This window comes from Xenopus tropicalis, chromosome 7, assembly GCF_000004195.4.
Source record: "Xenopus tropicalis strain Nigerian chromosome 7, UCB_Xtro_10.0, whole genome shotgun sequence".
NCBI lineage: Eukaryota > Metazoa > Chordata > Amphibia > Anura > Pipidae > Xenopus > Xenopus tropicalis.
The window spans coordinates 13,749,843-13,762,784 of NC_030683.2; the positions used below are offsets into that span (position 1 = coordinate 13,749,843).

The 12,942-nt window shown below is 49.4% G+C and overlaps 1 protein-coding gene across 2 annotated transcripts in view; it reads left to right on the plus strand.

Annotated features, from left to right (window-relative positions):
- Window positions 1–12,942, plus strand: part of prkg1 (protein kinase cGMP-dependent 1) — a 467,630-nt gene that overhangs the window by 403,636 nt on the left and 51,052 nt on the right. For both annotated transcript variants that reach the window (XM_004915798.4, XM_002935428.5), the window contains exon 8: window positions 12,565–12,630. In XM_004915798.4, the coding sequence (XP_004915855.1) occupies window positions 12,565–12,630 (66 nt within the window). The remainder of the gene's footprint in view (window positions 1–12,564; window positions 12,631–12,942) is intronic.

A 12,942-nucleotide genomic window follows, 5' to 3' on the forward strand; every position in this document is an offset into this window, starting at 1 on the left:
GGAGAGATGGTGCCTATAGTAGCAGTGGGGGGATAATAGCCTCTGGGAAGGGACTGGGGCTGTGGGATAGCAGGTATAGTAGGGAGAGATGGTGCCTATAGTAGCAGTGGGGGGGATAATAGCCTCTGGGAAGGGACTGGGGCTGTGGGATAGCAGGTATAGTAGGGAGAGATGGTGCCTATAGTAGCAGTGGGATAATAGCCTCTGGGAAGGGACTGGGGCTGTGGGATAGCAGGTATAGTAGGGAGAGATGGTGCCTATAGTAGCAGTGGGGGGATAATAGCCTCTGGGAAGGGACTGGGGCTGTGGGATAGCAGGTATAGTAGGGAGAGATGGCGCCTATAGTAGCAGTGGGGGATAATAGCCTCTGGGAAGGGACTGGGGCTGTGGGATAGCAGGTATAGTAGGGAGAGATGGCGCCTATAGTAGCAGTGGGGGGGATAATAGCCTCTGGGAAGGGACTGGGGCTGTGGGATAGCAGGTATAGTAGGGAGAGATGGTGCCTATAGTAGCAGTGGGGGGATAATAGCCTCTGGGAAGGGACTGGGGCTGTGGGATAGCAGGTAAAGTAGGGAGAGATGGTGCCTATAGTAGCAGTGGGGGGATAATAGCCTCTGGGAAGGGACTGGGGCTGTGGGATAGCAGGTAAAGTAGGGAGAGATGGTGCCTATAGTAGCAGTGGGATAATAGCCTCTGGGAAGGGACTGGGGCTGTGGGATAGCAGGTATAGTAGGGAGAGATGGTGCCTATAGTAGCAGTGGGGGGGATAATAGCCTCTGGGAAGGGACTGGGGCTGTGGGATAGCAGGTATAGTAGGGAGAGATGGTGCCTATAGTAGCAGTGGGATAATAGCCTCTGGGAAGGGACTGTGGCTGTGGGATAGCAGGTATAGTAGGGAGAGATGGTGCCTATAGTAGCAGTGGGATAATAGCCTCTGGGAAGGGACTGGGGCTGTGGGATAGCAGGTATAGTAGGGAGAGATGGTGCCTATAGTAGCAGTGGGGGGATAATAGCCTCTGGGAAGGGACTGGGGCTGTGGGATAGCAGGTATAGTAGGGAGAGATGGTGCCTATAGTAGCAGTGGGGGGGATAATAGGCTCTGGGAAGGGACTGGGGCTGTGGGATAGCAGGTATAGTAGGGAGAGATGGTGCCTATAGTAGCAGTGGGATAATAGCCTCTGGGAAGGGACTGGGGCTGTGGGATAGCAGGTATAGTAGGGAGAGATGGTGCCTATAGTAGCAGTGGGGGGATAATAGCCTCTGGGAAGGGACTGGGGCTGTGGGATAGCAGGTATAGTAGGGAGAGATGGTGCCTATAGTAGCAGTGGGGGGATAATAGCCTCTGGGAAGGAACTGGGGCTGTGGGATAGCAGGTATAGTAGGGAGAGATGGTGCCTATAGTAGCAGTGGGGGGATAATAGCCTCTGGGAAGGGACTGGGGCTGTGGGATAGCAGGTATAGTAGGGAGAGATGGTGCCTATAGTAGCAGTGGGGGGATAATAGCCTCTGGGAAGGGACTGGGGCTGTGGGATAGCAGGTATAGTAGGGAGAGATGGTGCCTATAGTAGCAGTGGGGGGATAATAGCCTCTGGGAAGGGACTGGGGCTGTGGGATACATGGGCGTCCACAGAAGGGGGCAAGAGGGGGCACTTGCCCCCCCCTGGAAAAGTAGCAAAAAAAACCTTACTTTCTGCACTGTCTCCTCAAGCCCGTTTTTGCTGTGCTCCGATTGGATCTTTCTTCTTGTGGATTCTCCAATCAGAGCACAGCTTCCTTGACAGACAGTAAAATTGACCAATCAGAGCACAGATGCACACAGGGATCGGGAGATTTTGCAAACTGGAAACAAATGAAGACTGAAAAGAAGAATCTGCAGCTGTAACTTTACCTGAGAACCAACTCTCAACTTTTGCTGCAGATTTCATCCCACAGGCACTATACACAGGTACTATACACAGGCACTATACACAGGTACTATACACAGGTACTATACACAGGCACTATACACAGGTACTATACACAGGCACTATACCCAGGCACTATACCCAGGCACTATACCCAGGCACTATACCCAGGCACTATACCCAGGCACTATACCCAGGCACTATACGCAGGTACTATACGCAGGTACTATACCCAGGCACTATACACAGGCACTATACCCAGGTACTATACCCAGGTACTATACCCAGGTACTATACCCAGGTACTATACCCAGGCACTATACGCAGGCACTATAAACAGGTACTATACCCAGGTACTATACCCAGGTACTATACCCAGGTACTATACACAGGCACTATAAACAGGTACTATACCCAGGTACTATACACAGGCACTATACACAGGTACTATACCCAGGTACTATACACAGGCACTATACCCAGGTACTATACACAGGCCTCTGTTCTGCCTCTATACAGATTTCAAATGGGGGCCAAAAATATTGCTCTGTGAGGCTACAATTTTATTATTATTATAATTTTGTATTACTTATTTTTCCAAGTAGGCCCCTTAACTATTCATATTCCCATCTCTTGTTTAAACCACTACCTGGTTGCTAGGGTAAATAAGACCCTAGCAACCAGATAGCTGCTGAAATACCAAATGGAGAGCTGCTGAACAAAAAGCTAAATAACTGAAAAACCATTAAAAATAAAAGTGAATTTGAATGCGAACTAGCCCTGATCACAAACACAAATGTTTGCAGATCCCCTCACAGAAATGCGCGTATAAATACTTTAACATACTAAACATTTTAGGGTAAAAACAAAAAAGCCCCCCCCGCACTTTTGTACAGTATCCCTGGGAGTCAGTGGGAACGGCAAGAGGTAGTTGGGAGGTTAACTTTTTACGCCAGCAGCGAATCCACTAAGTGTCACATTAGCTGTAGGTCAGTCTGTGTATGGGCCATCTTTAGCCTCCCCTAGTATCATCCTGCAAAAAAAAAATATATATTTATATATATATAAATATATATATATATATATATTTGTCTGTTGCAGGATGATACTAGCTTACTTGCCCCCCCTTGGAAAATTTTCTGCGGACGCCCATGGTGGGATAGCAGGTATAGTAGGGAGAGATGGTGCCTATAGTAGCAGTGGGGGGATAATAGCCTCTGGGAAGGGACTGGGGCTGTGGGATAGCAGGTATAGTAGGGAGAGATGGTGCCTATAGTAGCAGTGGGGAGGATAATAGCCTCTGGGAAGGGACTGGGGCTGTGGGATAGCAGGTATAGTAGGGAGAGATGGTGCCTATAGTAGCAGTGGGGGGATAATAGCCTCTGGGAAGGGACTGGGGCTGTGGGATAGCAGGTAAAGTAGGGAGAGATGGTGCCTATAGTAGCAGTGGGGGGATAATAGCCTCTGGGAAGGGACTGGGGCTGTGGGATAGCAGGTATAGTAGGGAGAGATGGTGCCTATAGTAGCAGTGGGGGGATAATAGCCTCTGGGAAGGGACTGGGGCTGTGGGATAGCAGGTATAGTAGGGAGAGATGGTGCCTATAGTAGCAGTGGGGGGATAATAGCCTCTGGGAAGGGACTGGGGCTGTGGGATAGCAGGTAAAGTAGGGAGAGATGGTGCCTATAGTAGCAGTGGGGGGATAATAGCCTCTGGGAAGGGACTGGGGCTGTGGGATAGCAGGTATAGTAGGGAGAGATGGTGCCTATAGTAGCAGTGGGGGGATAATAGCCTCTGGGAAGGGACTGGGGCTGTGGGATAGCAGGTATAGTAGGGAGAGAATTTTATTAAAATATATTAAACAAATACAATTAAACAATAATTACATTTCAATCAAGCAAAAAAAACAAAAAAACAAACATATAAATCAATATCACATCAAAAAACAAAACGTACCTCCCTCCAAAGCATCTTATTTTTTACAGATCATTATAAAACACATATCAAGAGGCATCTTTATGTTTCTTTTTTTAAAAATTGTCCAAACATTTCCCAGCAGACCGTTTAACCTGTACCCGCACACCTGCCCCCTGACTCTCCATCACATCTTGTTCCCCCAACTCCCCTTCCTCCAGTGACTCCTTTTCTGCCCCCTGAGACTGAAAAGCCCCTTCCCTCTTGCTCTTCTTCCTGCTAGAGATGATATCAGATGAGAGACTTTTCCTTTTCTCCCTCTCCTCCTCCCCCTCCTCCATTCTCTCCAACTCTACCTGTTCCTCTGCTAAATCCCCCCATGACTTCCCTCCTGGCAAAACAAACCTATTTTCAGTTGGGAGGGTAATTACACCTGGGCACTGAGCCTCCTTAGCTTTATTAGATTTGCTGCCCACCACTATCCAACCATCCCCTCCACCTCCCTCCTCTTGGGCTGCCTGTACCGCTGCCTGTTTGTTCTCTCTCTCCTTCCCTCTCACCTCTGTTGGGTGCCCCCTGTCTGTCTCTTTTGCCCCACCTGCCCTCTCCTCCCCCCTTCCCTCAGTCTGGGGCAAGTTCTCCCCTGGCATTGGGGTACTCATTACTTTTTCCAGATTGGGACAAGCCTTCCTAATGTTGCGCCAGGCGTCGGGGCAGGCCCTATAAGCATGGCCGGATTGCATACACAGGTTACACTTTATGGCCTTTACACACTCCTTGCTTGGGTGCCCAGTCTCCCCACACAAAGCACATTTCTGTATGTTACACTTTACAGCATAATGCCTGTTGGACCCACATTTATAGCATAGCCTGGGCTGGCCCACATAGAAACAGACACCCCTTGCTTTCCCAATGAAAAAAGAATTTGGGAGATGTTTCTGAACATTCTGATCCACATGCAGTTTTACTTGGACTTTATACCCCCCTACCCAGAATCCCTCCTCATCAAACACCGGCTCCAGGGGGGATAGGACAGTGCACTGGCGCCGGAGCCATATGAGGATGTCCTGCTCATGCACTGTCTCTCTCTTCATGATAATGGTAACCAGTTTGGTTTCGGGTTTGGACACCGGTATTACCCTAAACCCCTCCCACTCCTTGGCCTCCTTACTCAGATGGTACCGCCTCCAGAACTCCTCTAACCCTTGGGATAACTTATAGCTTAAATCAAACTCAGTGTCTGTGACACTCAGCAAGGCATAAACGTCCTGTGGGGTAAAACCCAGCAACTGCTTAATGATGTTTCTGCCCACAAACCTGGGCCCCGGGAAATCCTCCCTCTCTTTCTCCCACTTAATTTTCACCACATTCTTCCTCTTATCAAACTCATCATCAAACTCCTCATCCTGCTCACGTGCAAAGAATCTCCTTCCCTCCCAAACACTGCCCCCCGCAGCCCCAGCAACACTCTCAGTCCCCCCATGCACATTGCTTTCCCCAGCAGAATAAACAACATTTTTTCCTTCCCCTCCCCCCTCAGTCACACACGTTGCATTACCTGCAATCACCTGCACCTCAGCTGCACCACTCTCAGCCGCTTGCATCTCAGCTGCCCCAGCACTCACTGCCCCTCCCCCCTCACTCACACACATTGCATTACCTGCAATCACCTGCACCTCAGCTGCACCACTCTCAGCCGCTTGCACCTCAGCTGCCCCAGCACTCACTGCCCCACCCCCCTCACTCACACACATTGCATTACCTGCAATCACCTGCACCTCAGCTGCACCACTCTCAGCCGCTTGCACCTCAGCTGCCCCAGCACTCACTGCCCCTCCCCCCTCACTCACACACATTGCATTACCTGCAATCACCTGCACCTCAGCCCTCATCCCACTCACGGCAGCTGCACACACACCATCAGTATTGGAAAGACCGTTACTATGCACAGTATCAGTAGCAACGCTACATTCTGCAACAGTTTTTGAAACCTCAGTCTCTTTGAGCAGTTCAGCGACTTTAAGCAGTCTCTCAGTAGTCACATTGCCTTCTTTCATCTGCTCAAACCTCTGCTTGTTGTCATACAGCGCCCTCCATGGCTCTATAACAGCCAGAATGTCTTTAATGTAGATCTCAGTCTCTTCTAGTTCCTTATTGAGGAAAGTCACCTCTCTGATAAATCGAGCTCTCCTCTCTCCTTTCAGCGAATCCTCACTCTTTATCAGTCTGTCAATGTCTCTGTTTAACTTACTTTGTTTTTCCTCCAAACACCGCAGCTCTTTCAAGGCATTAATAATGGTGTCATACTGTATAACAGTCTCAGTACCTTTGTGCCCTTCCCCAGCCTTCCCCAGGGGGCCGGCAGCCATTACCTGCTCACTCTCCAGGGCCACACGGTTTCCATGCACCTCACAGGCAGCAGCCATTTCCTGGTCACTCAGAGCGCTTTCTGCAACCTCCAGGGCCACACAGCTTCCATGTTCCCCATTGGCAGCAGCCATTTCCTGGTTGGTCAGAACACTTTCTGCAACCACCATTGCCATATGGCTTCCATGCCCCTCACTGCCAGCAGCCATTTTACAGCCATCAGACTCTCCTCTCACCTCCTGGTCCGCCTCTGTTGTAGCTCCGCAGCTCCCTGCAGTTACTCCAACACCGGCGCCCAGGTCCTCAGAGTCACTCTCCATGCCGCTTTGGGAACAGCTTTTGCCTTTCTTTTCCTTTCCTTTAACAGAGCAGGAAACATTGCCCTCTGCAGTGCGCTCCACTGTCACCATGATGTTGGACTCAGTGGCCTTCTTGCTGCTTCTCAAACGGGTCTCAACTACCCGGCTAAATGGTTTCGCCTTCTTCCCCATTGAGTAGGGAAAAACAGTAAAAAACAGAGAAAAAGTACCCACAAAACTAACCCCCAGACCCAGCCGGGCCTGGGAGAAAGTCACAACTCCACAGAGCACTCACAGCACCTCCACTCAGTAGCAACAGCAATGAGCAAATGGCCTCTGGGAAGGGGGTGTGGCTGTGGGATAGCAGGTATAGTAGGGAGAGATGGTGCCTATAGTAGCAGTGGGGGGGTAATAGCCTCTGGGAAGGGACTGGGGCTGTGGGATAGCAGGTATAGTAGGGAGAGATGGTGCCTATAGTAGCAGTGGGGGGATAATAGCCTCTGGGAAGGGACTGGGGCTGTGGGATAGCAGGTATAGTAGGGAGAGATGGTGCCTATAGTAGCAGTGGGATAATAGCCTCTGGGAAGGGACTGGGGCTGTGGGATAGCAGGTATAGTAGGGAGAGATGGTGCCTATAGTAGCAGTGGGGGGATAATAGCCTCTGGGAAGGGACTGTGGCTGTGGGATAGCAGGTATAGTAGGGAGAGATGGTGCCTATAGTAGCAGTGGGGGGATAATAGCCTCTGGGAAGGGACTGGGGCTGTGGGATAGCAGGTATAGTAGGGAGAGATGGTGCCTATAGTAGCAGTGGGATAATAGCCTCTGGGAAGGGACTGTGGCTGTGGGATATCAGGTATAGTAGGGAGAGATGGTGCTTATAGTAGCAGTGGGGGGATAATAGCCTCTGGGAAGGGACTGGGGCTGTGGGATAGCAGGTATAGTAGGGAGAGATGGTGCCTATAGTAGCAGTGGGGGGATAATAGCCTCTGGGAAGGGACTGTGGCTGTGGGATATCAGGTATAGTAGGGAGAGATGGTGCTTATAGTAGCAGTGGGGGGATAATAGGCTCTGGGAAGGGACTGGGGCTGTGGGATAGCAGGTATAGTAGGGAGAGATTGTGCCTATAGTAGCAGTGGGATAATAGCCTCTGGGAAGGGACTGGGGCTGTGGGATAGCAGGTATAGTAGGGAGAGATGGTGCCTATAGTAGCAGTGGGGGGATAATAGCCTCTGGGAAGGGACTGGGGCTGTGGGATAGCAGGTATAGTAGGGAGAGATGGTGCCTATAGTAGCAGTGGGGGGATAATAGCCTCTGGGAAGGGACTGGGGCTGTGGGATAGCAGGTATAGTAGGGAGAGATGGTGCCTATAGTAGCAGTGGGGAGGATAATAGCCTCTGGGAAGGGACTGGGGCTGTGGGATAGCAGGTATAGTAGGGAGAGATGGTGCCTATAGTAGCAGTGGGGGGATAATAGCCTCTGGGAAGGGACTGGGGCTGTGGGATAGCAGGTAAAGTAGGGAGAGATGGTGCCTATAGTAGCAGTGGGGGGATAATAGCCTCTGGGAAGGGACTGGGGCTGTGGGATAGCAGGTAAAGTAGGGAGAGATGGTGCCTATAGTAGCAGTGGGGGGGATAATAGCCTCTGGGAAGGGACTGGGGCTGTGGGATAGCAGGTATAGTAGGGAGAGATGATGCCTATAGTAGCAGTGGGATAATAGCCTCTGGGAAGGGACTGTGGCTGTGGGATATCAGGTATAGTAGGGAGAGATGGTGCCTATAGTAGCAGTGGGGGGGGATAATAGGCTCTGGGAAGGGACTGGGGCTGTGGGATAGCAGGTATAGTAGGGAGAGATGGTGCCTATAGTAGCAGTGGGATAATAGCCTCTGGGAAGGGACTGGGGCTGTGGGATAGCAGGTATAGTAGGGAGAGATGGTGCCTATAGTAGCAGTGGGGGGATAATAGCCTCTGGGAAGGGACTGGGGCTGTGGGATAGCAGGTATAGTAGGGAGAGATGGTGCCTATAGTAGCAGTGGGGGGATAATAGCCTCTGGGAAGGGACTGGGGCTGTGGGATAGCAGGTATAGTAGGGAGAGATGGTGCCTATAGTAGCAGTGGGGGGATAATAGCCTCTGGGAAGGGACTGGGGCTGTGGGATAGCAGGTATAGTAGGGAGAGATGGTGCCTATAGTAGCAGTGGGGGGATAATAGCCTCTGGGAAGGGACTGGGGCTGTGGGATAGCAGGTATAGTAGGGAGAGATGGTGCCTATAGTAGCAGTGGGGGGATAATAGCCTCTGGGAAGGGACTGGGGCTGTGGGATAGCAGGTATAGTAGGGAGAGATGGTGCCTATAGTAGCAGTGGGGGGATAATAGCCTCTGGGAAGGGACTGGGGCTGTGGGATAGCAGGTATAGTAGGGAGAGATGGTGCCTATAGTAGCAGTGGGGGGATAATAGCCTCTGGGAAGGGACTGGGGCTGTGGGATAGCAGGTATAGTAGGGAGAGATGGTGCCTATAGTAGCAGTGGGGGGATAATAGCCTCTGGGAAGGGACTGGGGCTGTGGGATAGCAGGTATAGTAGGGAGAGATGGTGCCTATAGTAGCAGTGGGATAATAGCCTCTGGGAAGGGACTGTGGCTGTGGGATATCAGGTATAGTAGGGAGAGATGGTGCTTATAGTAGCAGTGGGGGGATAATAGCCTCTGGGAAGGGACTGGGGCTGTGGGATAGCAGGTATAGTAGGGAGAGATGGTGCCTATAGTAGCAGTGGGGGGATAATAGCCTCTGGGAAGGGACTGTGGCTGTGGGATATCAGGTATAGTAGGGAGAGATGGTGCTTATAGTAGCAGTGGGGGGGATAATAGGCTCTGGGAAGGGACTGGGGCTGTGGGATAGCAGGTATAGTAGGGAGAGATTGTGCCTATAGTAGCAGTGGCATAATAGCCTCTGGGAAGGGACTGGGGCTGTGGGATAGCAGGTATAGTAGGGAGAGATGGTGCCTATAGTAGCAGTGGGGGGATAATAGCCTCTGGGAAGGGACTGGGGCTGTGGGATAGCAGGTATAGTAGGGAAAGATGGTGCCTATAGTAGCAGTGGGGGGATAATAGCCTCTGGGAAGGGACTGGGGCTGTGGGATAGCAGGTATAGTAGGGAGAGATGGTGCCTATAGTAGCAGTGGGGGGATAATAGCCTCTGGGAAGGGACTGGGGCTGTGGGATAGCAGGTATAGTAGGGAGAGATGGTGCCTATAGTAGCAGTGGGGAGGATAATAGCCTCTGGGAAGGGACTGGGGCTGTGGGATAGCAGGTATAGTAGGGAGAGATGGTGCCTATAGTAGCAGTGGGGGGATAATAGCCTCTGGGAAGGGACTGGGGCTGTGGGATAGCAGGTATAGTAGGGAGAGATGGTGCCTATAGTAGCAGTGGGGAAAATATAAGGTTTGTCTTTAGTAGACAGCAGCTCCCTGACAGTTGCTTTGTTAAAAATGTTCCCACCTAGTGGTAGATATCAGACTAGCACTCAATAGTAAAAAATCCAAGTCCGGCTTGGGACTCCTCCACTTACATGGGAGTAGGAGAAACAATAGGTTAGCTGAAAGCAGTTCTAATGTGTAGCGCTGGCTCCTTCTGAAAGCTCAGACTCAGGCACAATGCACTGAGATGGCGCCTACACACCAATATTACAGCTAAAAGAATACATTTATTGGTTCAAAAATAACATTTTCAATGGGAGAGTGAATTATTTGCAATGTGAACAGTGTGTTATAGAACTACCACTTTGTAGTCATTATTGATTCAAAAACATTTGCCTCTTTTGTTGTTAGTCTTCTGATTTAACGAGATAGCACCGCCGCGCACACCGCTAGTGACCAAGAGGGACAAAATGTGGTCCAGCCAGGTTCCGCTACGTGGGGCTGACATTTCTGAAATGTCACGGTGACTCCCGGCGCCGAGCCGCTCAACGTTTTGTAGCAGTTCTCTGAATTAGCGGAGAAACCCGTCGTGCTCTCGGCTGTGAGTGGCAGCTCCTTGGGACTGGCAGATAGAGAGGCTGCGCCGGGCATTGCCGCAGGCAGTTACATTAGTGAATACAGGATGACAAGACGATTTCAAGAAAGGACATGGATCTTTCTAAGTCTTTCTATACAGAAAGAAGATTCTGTTTCTGATGTTTTCTGATGTTTTCACTGGATCACAGAATCCCGCCTCTCCCTATTGTGCCATGATCCTTGCTCCTTGGAATATAGACTTGCCTACCTACAGTATGTGTGTGACTTACCCAAGGGGTGTTCAATATGTCCTATATGTCCTTATCCCAATGCAGGATTTGGAACCATAGTATATTTTGAATTTTTCCGAATTGCCCCCACAATTCTCGAAAGATGCAAAGCATGTAATTGAATCTAATCGATTTTTCATGGCTCCTAATTGGCTGGAACATTTTGTTCCCTACAAATCATCCTTCCTATGTGAAAACAAATACTAACCACCAAGGGAACATGGGAACTCCGGCTTCTGAAACAAGAGCCCCCTAATATACCTATCACTGTAATCTGTTTCTTCAAACAGTAGGAATAAATACCATTTACCAAAACAGTTTTGCATTTGAAATCCTGGCAGGGGAGGAGGGACTAAAACATTGATGTTACCAATTGTAACAACTTTACCACAGCTTACAGACAGCATGCAGGAACTACATAACCCACAATGCATTGCACTGGGATGTTCGTTTCCTTATTGGCATCACGTGTGCAGCAGGGGATTGTGGGATTGGGAGAAGGCAGGCTGAGGGACAGGCGACTACTGTTACATTTTATTTGAGTCTCAAAGTAGCCAGCCATGAGTGACACCCATTGTTGATCTTCCAGTCGGCCATCTTAAAACTACAGTAACCAGTCATCCCCCCCCAGGCTAGTATATAAGGATCGAACTTTTCACGAGGGATAACCTTGGCTTTTAATTTAAACTGTGTCTCAATAATATTGTCACTTGTACTTGGCCCCCAGACAGACAGACAGACAGACAGACAGAGGTTACATTATGGGCCTCACTTGGCTGTTGGGGGTGGGTGCAATGCCGCAGTGTTGGGGGGGGGGGGTACGTAACGCAGACAAGTAACAATTAAACACTGTGTGCAAACTAGCAGAATTCCGCTAATGGTGTTTTCTGAATAAGCTGTAATTAAAACTGCATTTACATAAGTAAAAGATTGCACTTTAAAGCAGAATGCAGATGATTTCAGTAGTTAGCAGCGTGGAAGATAAAATGCACTGATTGGAATGTAAATTGCAGAATGTCAGTTGGCTAGAATGTCTTGATCTGCTGTAGAGGGAAATACACATGGGCTGTACCCATCAGTAGAATGTACCCTAATAATAGAGAGATATTCCCTGACCCTTATAACTTATCCTGCAGCCTTGTGCCTTTATATGGGCACAGAACCCCTCAGTGACTGCTAATATCCTTATCATTTACAGTAGGGGGTACATTATCCCTTATAATACATGAGTGATACTCAGAGTTCCCTGTATAACTCAGCCTGCAGCCTTGTGCCTTTATATGGGCACAGAACCCCTCAGTGACTTCTAATATCCTTATCATTTACAGTACGGGGGTACATTATCCCGTATAATACATGAGTGATACTCAGAGTTCCCTGTATAACTCAGCCTGCAGCCTTGTGCCTTTATATGGGCACAGAACCCCTCAGTGACTTCTAATATCCTTATCATTTACAGTACGGGGGTACATTATCCCGTATAATACATGAGTGATACTCAGAGTTCCCTGTATAACTCAGCCTGCAGCCTTGTGCCTTTATATGGGCACAGAACCCCTCAGTGACTGCTAATATCCTTATCATTTACAGTAGGGGGTACATTATCCCTTATAATACATGAGTGATTCTCAGAATTCCCTGTATCAGTTCCTTTGTTATGTGGCCCGGGATACAAGGTTGTATGATATATTAATATGTTCCAGTCAAGCCAGGTTACACTGGGCAGTACCCAATCACATATTAAAGAAAAGTCTTGATACCTTCCAGCTTACAATACATATTAATGGATTTCTTTTTTCATTTCAGGGAAGACGTCAGGACAGCGAATGTGATTGCCGCCGAGGCCGTGACTTGCCTTGTTATTGACAGAGAGTAAGTACATTGCATACAGTAGAGTCAGCGGTGGGGCACGGATATAACGGCTTGCGGGGGGGGGGAGATTTCAGTATATTTCCCTTTTTGCCCAAACAAGTGTAGGAATGAAAATGAAGGCGACTTATTCCAATTACATTCAGCGGAAAGTTTGGGGAAGAGCCTTGATTAAACCTTGACAAATCTCCCAAGCGCTCGGCCCAGGGAATTGTGCACCTAATTGGCCAAACATCCTGCTTTATTGTCGGCCCCGGCATGCACAATATATTATATTAATGGGGAATATGCACAAGTGAGAGCTCGGCTGAGAAG